General features: G+C 36.5%; 1 protein-coding gene across 1 annotated transcript; it reads right to left on the bottom strand.

Annotated features, from left to right (window-relative positions):
* Nucleotides 1-6,640: 6,640 nt before the first annotated feature.
* On the bottom strand, nucleotides 6,641-7,911 carry LOC137710153 (uncharacterized). Its single transcript, XM_068449103.2, has one exon. It carries the CDS (start codon nucleotides 7,803-7,805, stop codon nucleotides 6,882-6,884), a length of 924 nt encoding a protein of 307 aa, XP_068305204.2. The 5' UTR covers nucleotides 7,806-7,911; the 3' UTR covers nucleotides 6,641-6,881.
* Nucleotides 7,912-14,581: the final 6,670 nt, after the last annotated feature.

Below are 14,581 nucleotides of genomic sequence, written 5' to 3'. Positions count from 1 at the left end.
TTAGGAAGATAGGAATGCAAAGTGTTAATTAGCACTCAAAAATTCATCATTGTTTCAGGTGCTTTTTTCTCCCTTATATTATTATAAGTTTAGAGTGCATAAAAACTTTTTTTTAATGCTAATAACAACTTCACTCTAACTTTATATATATATATATATATATATATATATATATATTCTTAACAAACATTCTAACTTTATATTTTAATAATTTAATATTATACAATACTTGCATTCCTCTTTGGGGGATGAGTTCATTCCCCTTATGAATAACTTATTTTAACAGTACAAATATATAATCAGAATCGTTTAATTTCTTAATCTTCATTTAAAGATCACCCCTTCTAAAATCATTTCACTTGGAGATCATATAGTCAAATGTATAGAACAAATGATGATGTAGGTATCTAGTAATATATTCAGGTGAATCGTCCATTTATTTGATATGTTTAGATCATTAAACGACCTCCAATTCGAATGATTTGTTGCAAGATTGGTCTTCAAATAAAGATTAAAAATTTGAACTGTTCCAATTATTAAATTTTATTTAGTTAATGACACATCCCAACCCGGAATGTCCACTAGGACCCCAAATTGAGTTGTGTTGACCGACACCTGAAAGGTGACGAAGCCATAAAGTGTGATGGTGTATAAAATGTGAATAAATTAAAACCTAAAATGCTTAAGTACATGAGTGCGCGGTGAGCGGTTATGGACCCCTTTCACACGTGATACAGAGCATAAGTAAAGTACAGTAAGGTAAGATAATAATTAAACCATCATAAGAGCCACCTGAACTAGGGAATGCCACAAGTCCTCGTCGATACGGAAATTTGCTATCAGAACCTGAACGGGTGCAAAGTAGAAAGTGTGAGTGGGCAACACAAAGATTTTCAAAATCATTTCAATTATCAAAGGTAGTAACCCTTCGTCGCAAATCCTATATAGTTTCCAGAAAATTATACTACTTATAAGTATGAAATCAAATGTATAACAATAGTAAATCCAAAAGTATACCACGACATAGCATCTCGTTAGCAACATAAATAATCAAGTGTTTGATAATCCATAATAGCACGCAAGTCGGAAGTCACCTATGGTGACATGTACGATTGCACCCATATCTCCTCAGTCAATGCTAGCAAATAGCTCAATAACATGCTAGCCAATAGCTCAATAACATGCTAGCCAATAAGCTCAATAACATGATAGCCAATAGCTCATCAACATGTTAGCCAATAGTTTAATAACATGCTAGTCAATAAGCTCAATAACATGCTAGCCAATAACTCATCAACATGCTAGCCAATAACCCAATAACATGCTAGCCAATAACTCATAAATATGCTAGCCAATAAGCTCAATAACATGCTAGCCAATAGCTCATCAATATGCTAGCCAATAGCTCGTCAACATGCTAGCCAATAAGCTCAATAACATGCTAGCCAATAGCTCATCAACATGCTAGCCAATAGCTCGTCAACATGCTAGCCAATAAGATTAATAACATGCTAGCCAATAGCTCGTCAATATGCTAATAACTCATCAACATGCTAGCCAATAACCCAATAACATGCTAGCCAATAGCTCATCAATATGCTAGCCAATAGCTCGTCAACATGCTAGCCAATAAGCTCAATAACATGCTAGCCAATAGCTCGTCAATATGCTAGCCAATAAGCTCAATAACATGCTAGCCAATAGCTCGTCAATATGTAAACCTGCACACGAGTCGGAACCACCTAAAGTGGTTTGTACGACAGGCTGGAGGTAAATAAGTATGCTCAAGTGCTACGATCACGTGAAGGCTGTACGACGAATCGCAGGTCACCTACAGTCGAAACCACCTAATGTGGTATGTACGACAAGCTGGCACCAAATTTGGATCTAAGGTGAGCATGTGGTGCGAGAGGTGAACGATCACGTAAAGGCTAGGCCCTGTTCTTGGGCAAGAGCACTAACATCGAGGTGCAGGTTAATAAGCTCTAACCACATCTCAACACAACATGTACAATTCATAGGCAACCAGTAGGACAAAGTTGGAGTTGTCTAGAACATCAATATAGTCATACCATAACTCAATCATTTCTGCTAATATCATAAATTCACTTGAACTTACCTGGGTGTCATGCGTTCACCTTTGCCTTTCAAAGCATTCACAATAATTATGTGCAAGTAATATACATATGGATATACTGTGATGCAATCTAATACTCAACCATGTCATAACATTTTAAATTATATACATATATATAATATGGCATAAAATGCATAAGCTGTAACTCCCTACTCCCGAACTATTTATTTTCGGGGTAATCATCGGTGACAAGCCCAACTAGACACTAGTTTAATTAACTATCAATACTTATGATTCTTTACTTAAATTTCTTGATTCTTCACATATTGATTTATAACCAGCATTTAACCACCAACACATAAGGTTAAAACTCACATTTTACACTAATGTCCCTCACATTGTTCAATTCCCCAAACAAAGCTATTGTCTCAATTATTTAATCTCACATCTTGTATGGATGCATCTAACGTCTCGTTAGATTGCCACCGTACCCTAAACAGGGATCAAGCCATTCGTAGTTCACTCTAGTCCCCCAAAGCATTAACAGAAATTATATGAAATTCAATTTATAAACGTTTGTGGAATTATTAGTCATTCATATATATATATATATAGACACACACACACACACACACACGATAAAAGGAAAAGACCCACTCACCTGGAGTCCACGCTATGATTCTCTAGCATGCACATCGAGACGTCCCGAACGATTGACGCCTAGAACAATTATCGAGTCACATCTCAGAACTCATATCAATAGGATACGTAATTCACATAAAGCAGATCTTCAAGGACATTCTAAAATAGTTGGAGACCCATGGACCACAAGTCAGTTGTTGATCAAAGATCGACGGTAAGGTTTACAACCATGTATAATTCGATCCGGAAGATCTGCATATTGGATTTTTGATCCATAACTTCCAAAGATTCACATTGTGCTTCTAAAACATCATACTAAAGTTTCATTATGATCCAACGGGTGGATCTCCGCCAATTGCCAAATCAAGTGGCGGTCAACGTTTTATTTTACGAACTTACAAATCTAATTCAGGAAGGTCCGTACGTCATATTCCTAATTCATACATTTATAATATCCTCAAATATTACATACTATAATGTATTAAAGTTTGGTGACGATCTAACTGTTGGATCGTCAATTCATGCAAGGACTTTTTAATGGCCAACTAGGTGGTCAACTATGAAACTATATTAAACATCATAATTTCACTAAACGAATGTCAAATATGGAATCAGGGCTTCAAAATTAGCCTAGGAAGGTCAGGTGGAGTCTCGGCCCATGCGCCGCCACACGCACCGCTGCGTGTGGTGGCCGCCAGGGTTCGTCGGAGAATTCCACTATTTCCAAAAATTCTCAAATTTCACAGAAGTGAAGATCTCAAAGAGAGGAACAACTTTTATACCTGCCATGAAGTCCAAAAGTGGACGGAAGATGGTTAATTTTGCCCACGAAGCCGGCGGGTGCTTAAAGTTTCCCGATGTCGATTCGTCTTCTACGGTGGTCCAACGGGATCAAGGTTAGTTGGGTTTTGCTCCTCGGATGATGGGCTACAAAGCCCAAATGGTGGCATTGGCCATCGCTTTGCCGATTTGCTGGAAAATCGAAAAGAGTGGCGGGAGCATTGTTGATTTTCATCGACATTCGTGGCCTCCAACCGCCACATACCATGGTTAATCAAGGTGGTTCTCGGGTGAGTTTTGTAGAGGGGAATGAGAGCTTCAAGATGGTGGTAGTGGTGTCGAAAAACTCCACCAGAGTTGGCCGAAATCGGCCTTGGAAATTAGGTGGTCGCGGTGGCGGCGTACACAAGAAACCTGGGACCTTTCTCCCTCTTTTTTTTTTTTTTTCTTCTTCTTCTTCTCCCCTCATTTCTGATTGGTCAACCCTTCTTTTATTTTGATTGGTCCCTTTTCTTCCCTTAAAAACCAATTGGCTTCCTTCCCACAAAATGGGAGCACAAATTATTTAACTAACTTTAAATAATAAATTTCAAACATCTGTAACTATACCATTATAATCCGGACTCGTAAACGGTTTTCGCCTATACCTTCGTACCAACGAGTACTATGAGGATATGCTAAAAGAATAAGTACCATATCTCTCAAACCGATGGTCAACGGAAGTCAAAGTTCTTACCTCTAGGGGCATTTTCGTAAATTCATGTTTTTAAAATTAATAAAAACGTAAAATTAGGGACGGGTTGTCACAGTTAAGATATGTTATGTGCAACTAGAAAATATGTACATCCCGCACAGGAGATGCAATGTCACATCCCAGTCTCGACTCCACGGTTTTGGGCCCCTGTCATGCCCTTACGGTTTTGTTTTTGGGAACTCACATGAGAACTTCCTAGTGGGTCATCCATCTTGGGATTGTTCTCGCCCGAACTCGCGTAACTTTGGAGTTCTGATAGAACTCGAAACCAATGAGCTCCCAAAAGGCCTCGTGCTATATAAAGGTGGGCATGTACATATAAGGCACATCATCCCCTCTCCGTTGATCGATGTGGGATGTTATAATCCACCCCCTTAGGGGCCCAACGCCTTCGTCGGCACACTCGCACCACACGACAGAATGGCTTTGATACCATTCTATCACATCCCGGTCTCGACTTCGCCATAGCACGATATTGTCCGCTTTGGGTCCTGGCCATACCCTCACAGTTTTGTTTCTGAGAACTAACACGAGAACTTCCCAGTGGGTCACCCATCTTGGGATTGCTCTCGCCCGAACTCGCTTAACTTCAGAGTTCTAATGGAACCCGAAGCTAGTGAGCTCCCAAAAGGCCTCGTGCTATATGGAGGTGGGCATGTACATATAAGGCACATCACCCCCTCTCCGTTGGTCAATGTGAGATGTTACAAGTTCATATTTCATATCTAGAACATACATTATAACTTAAATAAATAAAACTTGTGTAATTTAAAAAGCATATGTACGTTAGGTCAATAATTTAAGATGCTCTTGCACCCAAAACCAGAGCTCGGATAGTAATCTATTTTTCGATAGGTATATATAGTGAGCAGTATGACTGTGAATAATTTTCGCGTTTATAGGATATTTGACCCCATCTAAACTGTGATCAACCGTTCTTGAATTCTAAGGCAGTGTCTTAGTCAATTGACCCAACACGTTTAATAATAATTAAACGAAATGCTATAATCTATCACTATTACTGTTCAAAGTAGCCAACTTAGCCATATTTTATTCACTTTTAAGTAATAATAATAGTGGTCGATTAGCAGACTTCTCATGAATTAATTAGATTAACTGCGTTAGCTAACCGTGTTAGCTCAAACTCAAATAATAAGACTCACATTTCCATATATCTGTGTATGCTAATTGTCATATCATGCTATACAATTAAATAGCAATATTGTATTTGAAGCTTAAAAATTGTTAAAGATTATTTAATCTATTCACTTCCACTTGCGTGCCCCCCAATCATCGATTGGATCAAATTCTCGAAAGTTCATATACAATGTATCCGTTTTAGACCAATCACTAAGGTACTATGTCTACATGCAACACGACACCCGCACTGGTACGTGGTGCAATAAACCGAGAGAAAAGAGGATGAACAGATCGACTTTCAATTTCCAAGTTCCAATCAAAGATGGATCAAAACTTTCAAACTAAACACATGAACATCCAGCTCAACCCCCTCCACCTGTCCCCCAACCAGAGCCACATGCTACTACTGTCTCTCTCCCTCTCCAACTTCGACAAATTAAAGCATCAGCTTTGAGAGATTTTACTGTGTTATTGTCTTTACATCTACATCTATTAATACGTGTACTTATTGTGTCGTGAGAGTATGAAATTGAGGCATGAGGAGACGAGAGTTTCTACTGTGTTATCAGAAATATCTTTCTATCTTTTAACACGTGTACTCATCTTATCAAAATCTATCGTTTAACACGTGTACTTATTGAGTCATGACAATGAGCGATTGAGACATGAGAAGACAAGAGATTCTCCTGTGTAATTGAAAACATATTTTTATCTACGTCTTAACAAGTGTACTCATCGTGTCAAAAGAGTAGGAGATTGATACCCGAGGAGATTATTTTATAATCTATACCTCTCAACTCAAACACAAACCTACCAAAGGCACTTCCTTTCTTCCATACATGTTCTATTTTAACAAACGAGAGATTCTATTGTAAGCGAAGGCACATCCTTATATTTACATCTCTTAATATTCGTATTCATTGTCTATCTCGACACATGCGTTCATAGCAAAAAGAAATTTTTCAACCTCATCGATACACAGAATAGTACACCTCGTATTATAGTACAAATGATCGGATATGTGTGCTAAAATGTTAATAATTTAAAAAATAAAATTTTCTACCATCTTCTATTAAAACACGTGATGTATCACTTGTTTTTCTGTCACAATTAAAAATTTCTCCTCATGAGGAGTTTCCTAAGTAAGAACGATACCACACACAAGATATTATTTCTGGTTGTACCGTGCAGCAACATAATTAATGAAACTACAAACAGAAATCAAAACCAAACTTCAACACTACCTGTGCATAAAGTGATATTCTTTGATTGCATCCAAAAAAAAAAAAAGAGGAAAAATTCTAACATTCAAATTAGGTTCTCACTACCTGTTCTATTTAATAAAAAAAGCACCCAGATGACAGAGAGCTTCGAATAAGGATTTCAAACCATCAGGTGCCCAAAATATTCACAATTCTTAATTAAAAGTAACTAATTAATTAAAACGGAAAACAAACTTAAGTTAATTAGTTAATCTTTATCACTTACTCATACGGCACTGATAAAATTACCATAAGCACCCAAACAAAGAGCAGCCTTCACATCCAGCCTCCACGCAAACCCACCCCCCTCCATCCTCCACACGTCACACGGCAGCGTCAACGAGCACCAATCCCCTGCCGAAGTCCCACCACCACACCCACTGTACTGAACCCTAACCCTGCACGTGAACGCCGCCGTACAACTACTCATCACTCCCACCGCCCTCGCTGCTTTCTCCTTCATCACCAGCCACACCATCATCTCCCCCTCCTTTTGCCCTACCATGCTCCGGTAGGCCCCATTCGTCCACACCACCTTCCCCATCCAGTCGGAAATTAACCCTGGACACGTGTCCCTCTCCAGGTTCATCCTCCTCTCTCCGTCCGTACACCCTAGCCCCTCCGCTTCCACCCACGTGTCCTTCACGCAGTCCACCGTGATGCACGACTTCCCCATCGCCGCCGCCGCCACCATTTTGCCTCTACGACTTGTCGGGGAAGTCGTAGAGGTACAATTATTATTCTCGAAACTCATCCACGTAGTGGACGAGTAACTCGAGTGACTAGAGTAGGAGTTCCTTTCTCTCTCCACAGAAGACTCCTTCGGCTCCGGAGTCTCCGGCAACAGAGGCAAGGTCACAACCATCTTTTCCTCCTCCGCCTTCGACGGTCTCTTTCTCTTATTATTATTGTTGTTATTAGGGTAAACCACCGCTCTGGGTTTTGACTTCACACACCGAGATCTCTTCCCTCTCCCCCTCCCACTCTTAACGTACACGTCACCCCTCTCCGCCGTTGATCCTCCATCATTGACCGGCCTCGGCGCGATCGGTCTGAACTTTAACATGATCCTGTCCACCTTCGACATGTCATATTCTCCTCCGCCACCATATCCGTAACTCGTTATGCAACAGCCTCCTCTCCCGTCCATCTCTCTTTCTCTCTCTCCTCTCTTTGTCTCTCTAAAACTCCAGCGTCTCTTTTACTTTCAGGATTTTCTTGCACTCAAATGCTGATAGCTGAAGAATGGAGGTGATGGGATTTATAGTTGACACGTATGGATGAAAACAGGTGTGTCAATAGTTACCCTAACAGCGCGGGCGGGTGATTGGTTGAGCTGAGACGTGGCGTCAGGGTGCGGCGGGGCTGCGTGAGAGATTTTTAAATACAGGGTAGTGTCTTATGTGTTATTACACCAATAGAAAGAATTTAAAAAAACTTCTCTATAATGGTATAATAACATGTGACATACCCTTATATGTCCTCGTACTAAAAAATCTTTGACCACTTGAATCACAAATAGAGTAATACTAAAGTAGACTAATTTTTTAAATCAAATTTGTAAACTATGTTATATGTAGCCAATAGGATTTTAATCATCAACAATCATGTAGTTTTCAAATTTTGATCTAAATACATAGTTTTCCTAGACAAATATTTATGTATTAAAACAGTACTAAGCAATATTACTTTATGGCACGTAGAGTGATCATTTAAATATCAGAAGGATCAGTTTTTGCTCATTGCTATAACTATGGTATATGCTTATCATACATCTCATCGTTTGACATGTGTTATTTCTATTAACTTTGGTTAACTTTAATATTATATGTTCCTTTTTTTTATTTTGAAAAAGAAAATTATAGTTAAGTGAAATAACACATGTCCAATAAATGTACGGGAACTTTAACGAAAAGCTCCAGGTACTGTTTATTTTAATGAAAAATTACATTTTTACACTAAAAAGTTTATCTTGATACTATTTATTTTACCCTTTATTTTATTTTTATCGTTAAAACTCAAAATTTTCACATCCTTTTTATTAATTTTCCTTAAATGTATTATGAACATACACTATAATTTATGATGCCCGCAAAAATGCATCCTATATTCCTATATCATACACGTCGAAAAATTTTCTCACTCAAGAGCAGCTGCAAAGGGTTGTGATTGGGCCCCGTTGACGAATCAATCGGAGAGAGAGACGTGTCTCGCGGCAGAAGAGAGTAATTTTGGTGACAGAACAGAGAAATTTTTCATTGTAACTGGAACACAAGTAATACATCACGTGTTTTAATAAAAAAGGTAAGAAATTTTATTTTTTAAGTTATTAACTTTTTATCATACATATCTTACTATTTTTATAGTATCACGTGATTTACCATTCTGTGTACGGATCACAGTGAATAATCTCTCGGGTTCGAGAAGGTGGACACGACGCCCCATGCGTTTAGGGTTTTATAATTGGCATTGAAGGTCTCAGCCAGCTGGACGGTCAAGTGACGAGGTAGATGTGAGATCAAATCTGGGACGTTGGATTTTGTCTGCTGTTATTGTTTTGTCTCACGTGGTTGATGTAAAGATAATTTGACTTAAACACCCTCTTGTTTAGTGAGATGAATATGGAAAGTGACTTGTGGTTTGTTTGCCAAAAAAAAAAAAAAGTGACTTGTGGTTTTGTTTCGGCAAATTCTAACGAAAAGGTTTCGGTATTATTTATTTTAACGAAGAATTATATTTTTATACTAAACAGTCAATCCTAGTATTATTTATTTTACCCTTTATATTGTCCTTATCATTAAAACTCAAAGTTTTCAAATTATTTTCATTAGTTTTCTTTTATTTTAACCAATCAAATACACATCAGGGAACCCAATTTAAGCAAAAACCCAAAACAAAGGAAATATCAAAAGTAGCCCAACAAAATGGTGTTTAACTTGATTCTTTATGCTGTTTTAAGGAGAACTATGGGTAATATGGGGATTTCGTTTACTTTGTAAGTTTCGAGGGTTGGAACGTGGCAAAGTATTTCTAGAGATTGATTGTAACATCACAAATCTGACCAAACAATGGCAACAAATATGAACCACTAGTGTATTTTCATATATTCACTCTTGAGATTTTCTTTGGCTGTCAAGAATCTAAAGATGATCCTCATCAACTTTGACTCCCACCATAAATAGTTTTTACAAAATTAATTAATTTGATGCTTTGTAAAAGGAAAAAGAAAATGATGAGTAACATCAAGTTATACACTTAAAAGTTATTGCAAATGTGGTGCTCTAAGTAAAAAAGTTAACAAACTTTTGATGCAAGTATAAATTTAAGGAACTTAGTATAAACCCTAGGTTCTTAACAATTACGTCCAATTATAGCTCGGACCACTTCTAATCTTTCTAGGTGTATTTGGTACTGTTTCCTAGATTATAGTAACAATGACGTCACCAATATGATTTTTTATGCAAGTATAAATTTAAGGAACTTATTATAAACCCTAGGTTCTTAACAATTATGTACAATTACAGCTCAGACCACTTCTAATTTTTCTAGGTGTATTTGGTACTATTTCTTGGATTACAGCAACAATAACGTCACCGATTTGAGCATATCATTGATTATAGTTTCCATGATTCGAATACACACATCAATTCTCGAGCCGACCCCATTATTATCCGTTACATTTAAATTTATATTTCATATAGTGATGTATATATTTGACAAGTTATAATATAGATCAATAAGATCAGCATTAAAAGCGATTTCAAAAAAACATGTAATTGGTTTGCATAGCATCATTACGTTTTTCTCCTATTTTAATCTAAATATAAACTTTCCGCTACCAGTACTAGCATGGGTTGGTATAAAAATAATCTTGTTAATGTTGTTCTTATGGTTATCATCATGTTACTTTACTCTATAAATTTTGAAGCTGCCACTAATACTTTCTATGCATGCAAGTTCTAGTAAGAACATGATGCTTTTTAACTTTGATAATCGTGACGCATTCTTCCCACAACTTTATATTCTAATTGGGACAAATTTTAGAGGCATAATCCACCCCCACTTAATTATATTAGAATCAAACATAGGAGGCCAAAGAAGGTGAAAAGCTATCTCCTAGATCTTTTGCACTCCAAGGTGCATGAGAAAATGAAGATTGGAGAAGACCAATGTGCTTTCTCGTGTGTGCGCACCATCCTTGCAAAGTGTACGATCCACTTCTTCATTTGAACGCATAGGATCAATATAATTAGCACTTGAAAAGCTAGATTAATTAGGAAAACAAGATTCCCTTCCACACTGTACCAAAACGAACTAGCCAACCATATATAGTTAGGGCAAGGTCACGTCAATAATATATTACTAATAATAGCCGATGGGAACAAACTTAGGCTTGTAATTATAAGCCACATGTCCAAGGTTTTAGTAGGAGAGAGAGAGAGAGAGAGAGAGAGAGAGAGAGAGAGAGAGAGAGAGAGAGAGACTTGGCTTTTTCTTGAATCCCTTGAAAAGAACCTAATCCTTCCAAGCTTTCCTTAAACTTATAGGTTTGTGTTTTGAATCTGAAGAGCCTTAGAGACCAACCGTTCAATAATTTCGGCATGGCCTACATTTATCTTGTTTAGTTTATAGGATCAACAATCGTGAGTATATTTAATTGGAGTGGTGGAAAATTAGGCGAGATATAACTAGAGTTGTTTTTCAAGTACTTTCGAGTGTTTAATAATTTATCACGACTCTTAATTATATTGATCGTATAGATAAATAACTAATAATTGTTGATTGATATGAGTTCATAAGTATGCGTAAACATTATTATTTTTTAATTGCAGAATTTACCCATAGACACCTTTTGGGTATACTAGCTAACCATCTAATAGTTTTTTATTCTCAATATTAGAAGGGATCTGAAGTTGGAATGCCATGTCCTATAAAATAACGTTTTGCACTTTAGTCCGGAATCATTCAGGCTACTCCTCTAGTCTTCAAAGAAATATTATTTGATGATCTTATTCCTATAGAAGGTGATGATGAACCTAACTTGGTGCCATGCATGTGCTCATTGCGGTCCATATCTTCTTTAGTTGAATTGATCCATTTTTAAAATCATGACTCAGGCATCGCATACGTACGATTATTGCATAAATTTAGATGAATGTAATAATTATTTTAGGTAAATATTAAACACGCGCACACAAAAATAAATAAATAAATAAAATGAAAAGAAAAAGAGGCCAAATTAGTTGAAATAATTCATATGAAATTGAGTGCAGGTTCACGGGCGAAGCCACATTAAGGGTTACCCTGGCTGTAGCACAAGTAGCTTACGGTAGGAAACAAAATTTTACATGTAATTTTTATTAATTTTTGAATGTAGTCCACCATATATTTAGTCACTGATTCAAATTTTTTCGGTTTAATTATATAATACAGTTTACAAACTGTCTCTTTTTCTTACATCCTTTTTCTCATCGCTTCTTGTACATATACAAGTTTGAATTTGTTTGAATAACATAAGTTCTTGGCTCACCTTGTGAAAATTTTCTTAAGCCAGCTGATATAGTAAAAAATATTGTATCAATTTTCTTTGTTTATAAAAATCTAAATCTATAAGATAGCCCACCTGGTGAAAAATTTCTAACTCTGCCATTGTGCAGGTTGTGCAAGATACTATAAAGAAAGTTGGGCTTTCACTATATATCAGAGTATTTTGTCTCTCGTGTGAAGCTCAACAGTCACACGAACTTCACGTCATCCGATTTGTATTGTCTACGTGCTAGACTTGAAAATTCACCATACGTGAAAGAGGGTGTTGAGAGTATTAGTCCCACATCAGGGAAATGAGAGACTTTACATGTGCTTATAAGTAATTGAGCTACTCTTTATATTACCAATTGTAACTATAGTTGAATCTCAACTTTCTTCACGAGCATGATATCAAAAGACTTGTAGAAAGACTGTAGAGAAATATCAGGACTTTACATGCAAACTAATTAAGTGTGGAGACCAATACATAATTATGTGAGTATAATACTAATACGACAGTGACATATTTCCTAGTTTAGGTATGAATATACAGATATATATCAGCGTCGTCATGACTCATGTGCTGGGGAACAACGATACGTATGTTTACAATGTCATCGATAAACAAATATTCCATCAATCAATAGATTGCCAATAATATATATGCTTGGTGCATCGAAACAACTTATTCGTGCTGAATAAGCATATATATCAATATTAGCTTAGCGATTAATTATATATAGGTTGATGAAAATGAATTGAGCAATTCATAATTTTGATCTCTGACTGTGACTCCTTCTTTCTCCCATTTTTTATGTTCGTCAACAACCAACTATAGTTTTTTATAGTTCTTCACTACTCGTACAAGAAGGTAAGAACTTAAGACATAAATGGTTTCAAAACAAAATAGTTGGAATTTTTTTAGATATAAAACACTCATGTTGGGTATTCTCCAACTCCGGATGAGTTTAAGAGCTCTCCAAATGAGATGTTAAATTGTACACATAAGATATAACAGTAAAGACCACACTAATATTCTCCAACTGAAGTGCCGAATCCTATGTGGCGATGACATGGATTGGCAGCAAAAGAGGTTGTTGTCAAATTTGATAGCAGCTTCAAATGTTTTTTTTTATTAATTATTAAATGTATTTTATTAGTTTTTAATTAGTTTAATAATTTATTATAATTAATGTTGACTTGACCGATGCAATTATCCTATTTTTTTCTTCTTTTCATTCAAGGATAGATTTTTCAGTGTGACCGTCACACGAGGTGGTACACCACATGTTCCTATATAAATGGTGGGTTATGTGTGTTAAAGGGTTAATAACTCAAAAATTAAAATTTTTCATCACTTGCATAAAAACACGTGATGTATCATCCATATTCCCGTCATAACTAAAAATTTCTCTCAATCAAGGAAGGTAAACATATTATTGATTAAACTTTAAATGTCCTTTATTAAATTTTAATTAATTTGATAATTTATTTTATAAAATAATAAAATAATAATTTAATTTGACATATCGGTTGGAGAGAAAAACTTTAAAAGATATCAAAGTGCCACATAAGCTGTCAAAATTTAAATTTTATACACTTTGTCCTCCTTCCCTTTGATCACAAAACCATCAGGTTGCTTTACATAAACTTCCTTTTCTAAAACACCATTTAGGAAGGCAGATTTGACATCAAGTTGATAGAGCTTCCAACTCTTTTATGCAGCCAAAGCAATAAGAGTTCTAATTGTATCAAATCTAGCAACTGGGGCAAAGGTCTCATTATAGTCTATTCCTAGTTTCTGAGCATATCCCTTTGCAACAAGCCTTGCCTTGTTCTTTGCACAGTTCCATCAAGGTTGAGTTTGGTCTTGAACACCCACTTCACACCAATTATAGGCTTGTTAGTTGGTCTGTCTACCAATTCCCAGGTTGCATTTTTTTCAATCATGGAAAGTTCATCTTTCATGGCTTTCATCCAAGACTCATCCTTAGCAGCATCTTCATACTTCTCTAGTTCCATAAGGCATAAGTTGCACTAAGCAAGGACATCATCCAATTTCCTTCATTTTAATAGAGTATGGTTAAAAGCTTGAGTATCTCTCACACCTATGCATGTTCTGCTAGAGGATTCACTTGAATGTGTCTGTGGAGTAATTTATGCATCATCAACATCACAGGGAGTTTCTTTCAATATGGCAGGTGACAAGCTACTTGGGGCTTGAGTTTCATCTTCTATAACCGCACTTCCTGGTATCTTAATAGACTTCCACTCACACTTAGGTAATGACATATATTTCTCTGTGCTTCCTTGCCAATCCCAAGGTGAGTTTTTATCTAATACAGTATCTCTTAACAAAATCAACCTTTTAGATATTGGATCAAAGACTCTGTATCACTT

The sequence above is a fragment of the Pyrus communis genome, chromosome 6 (genome assembly GCF_041283825.1).
Source record: "Pyrus communis isolate YQ-2024b chromosome 6, ASM4128382v1, whole genome shotgun sequence".
In the NCBI taxonomy this organism is placed as follows: Eukaryota; Viridiplantae; Streptophyta; class Magnoliopsida; order Rosales; family Rosaceae; genus Pyrus; species Pyrus communis.
Note: the sequence above shows the minus strand (reverse complement) of the source record. Positions and strands in the feature narration are given on the sequence as shown.

What these genes read in the sequence shown, in the direction of transcription:
- LOC137710153 (XM_068449103.2), bottom strand. Translation starts at nt 7,805, where the DNA reads ATGGACGGGAGAGGAGGCTGTTGCATAACGAGTTACGGATATGGTGGC.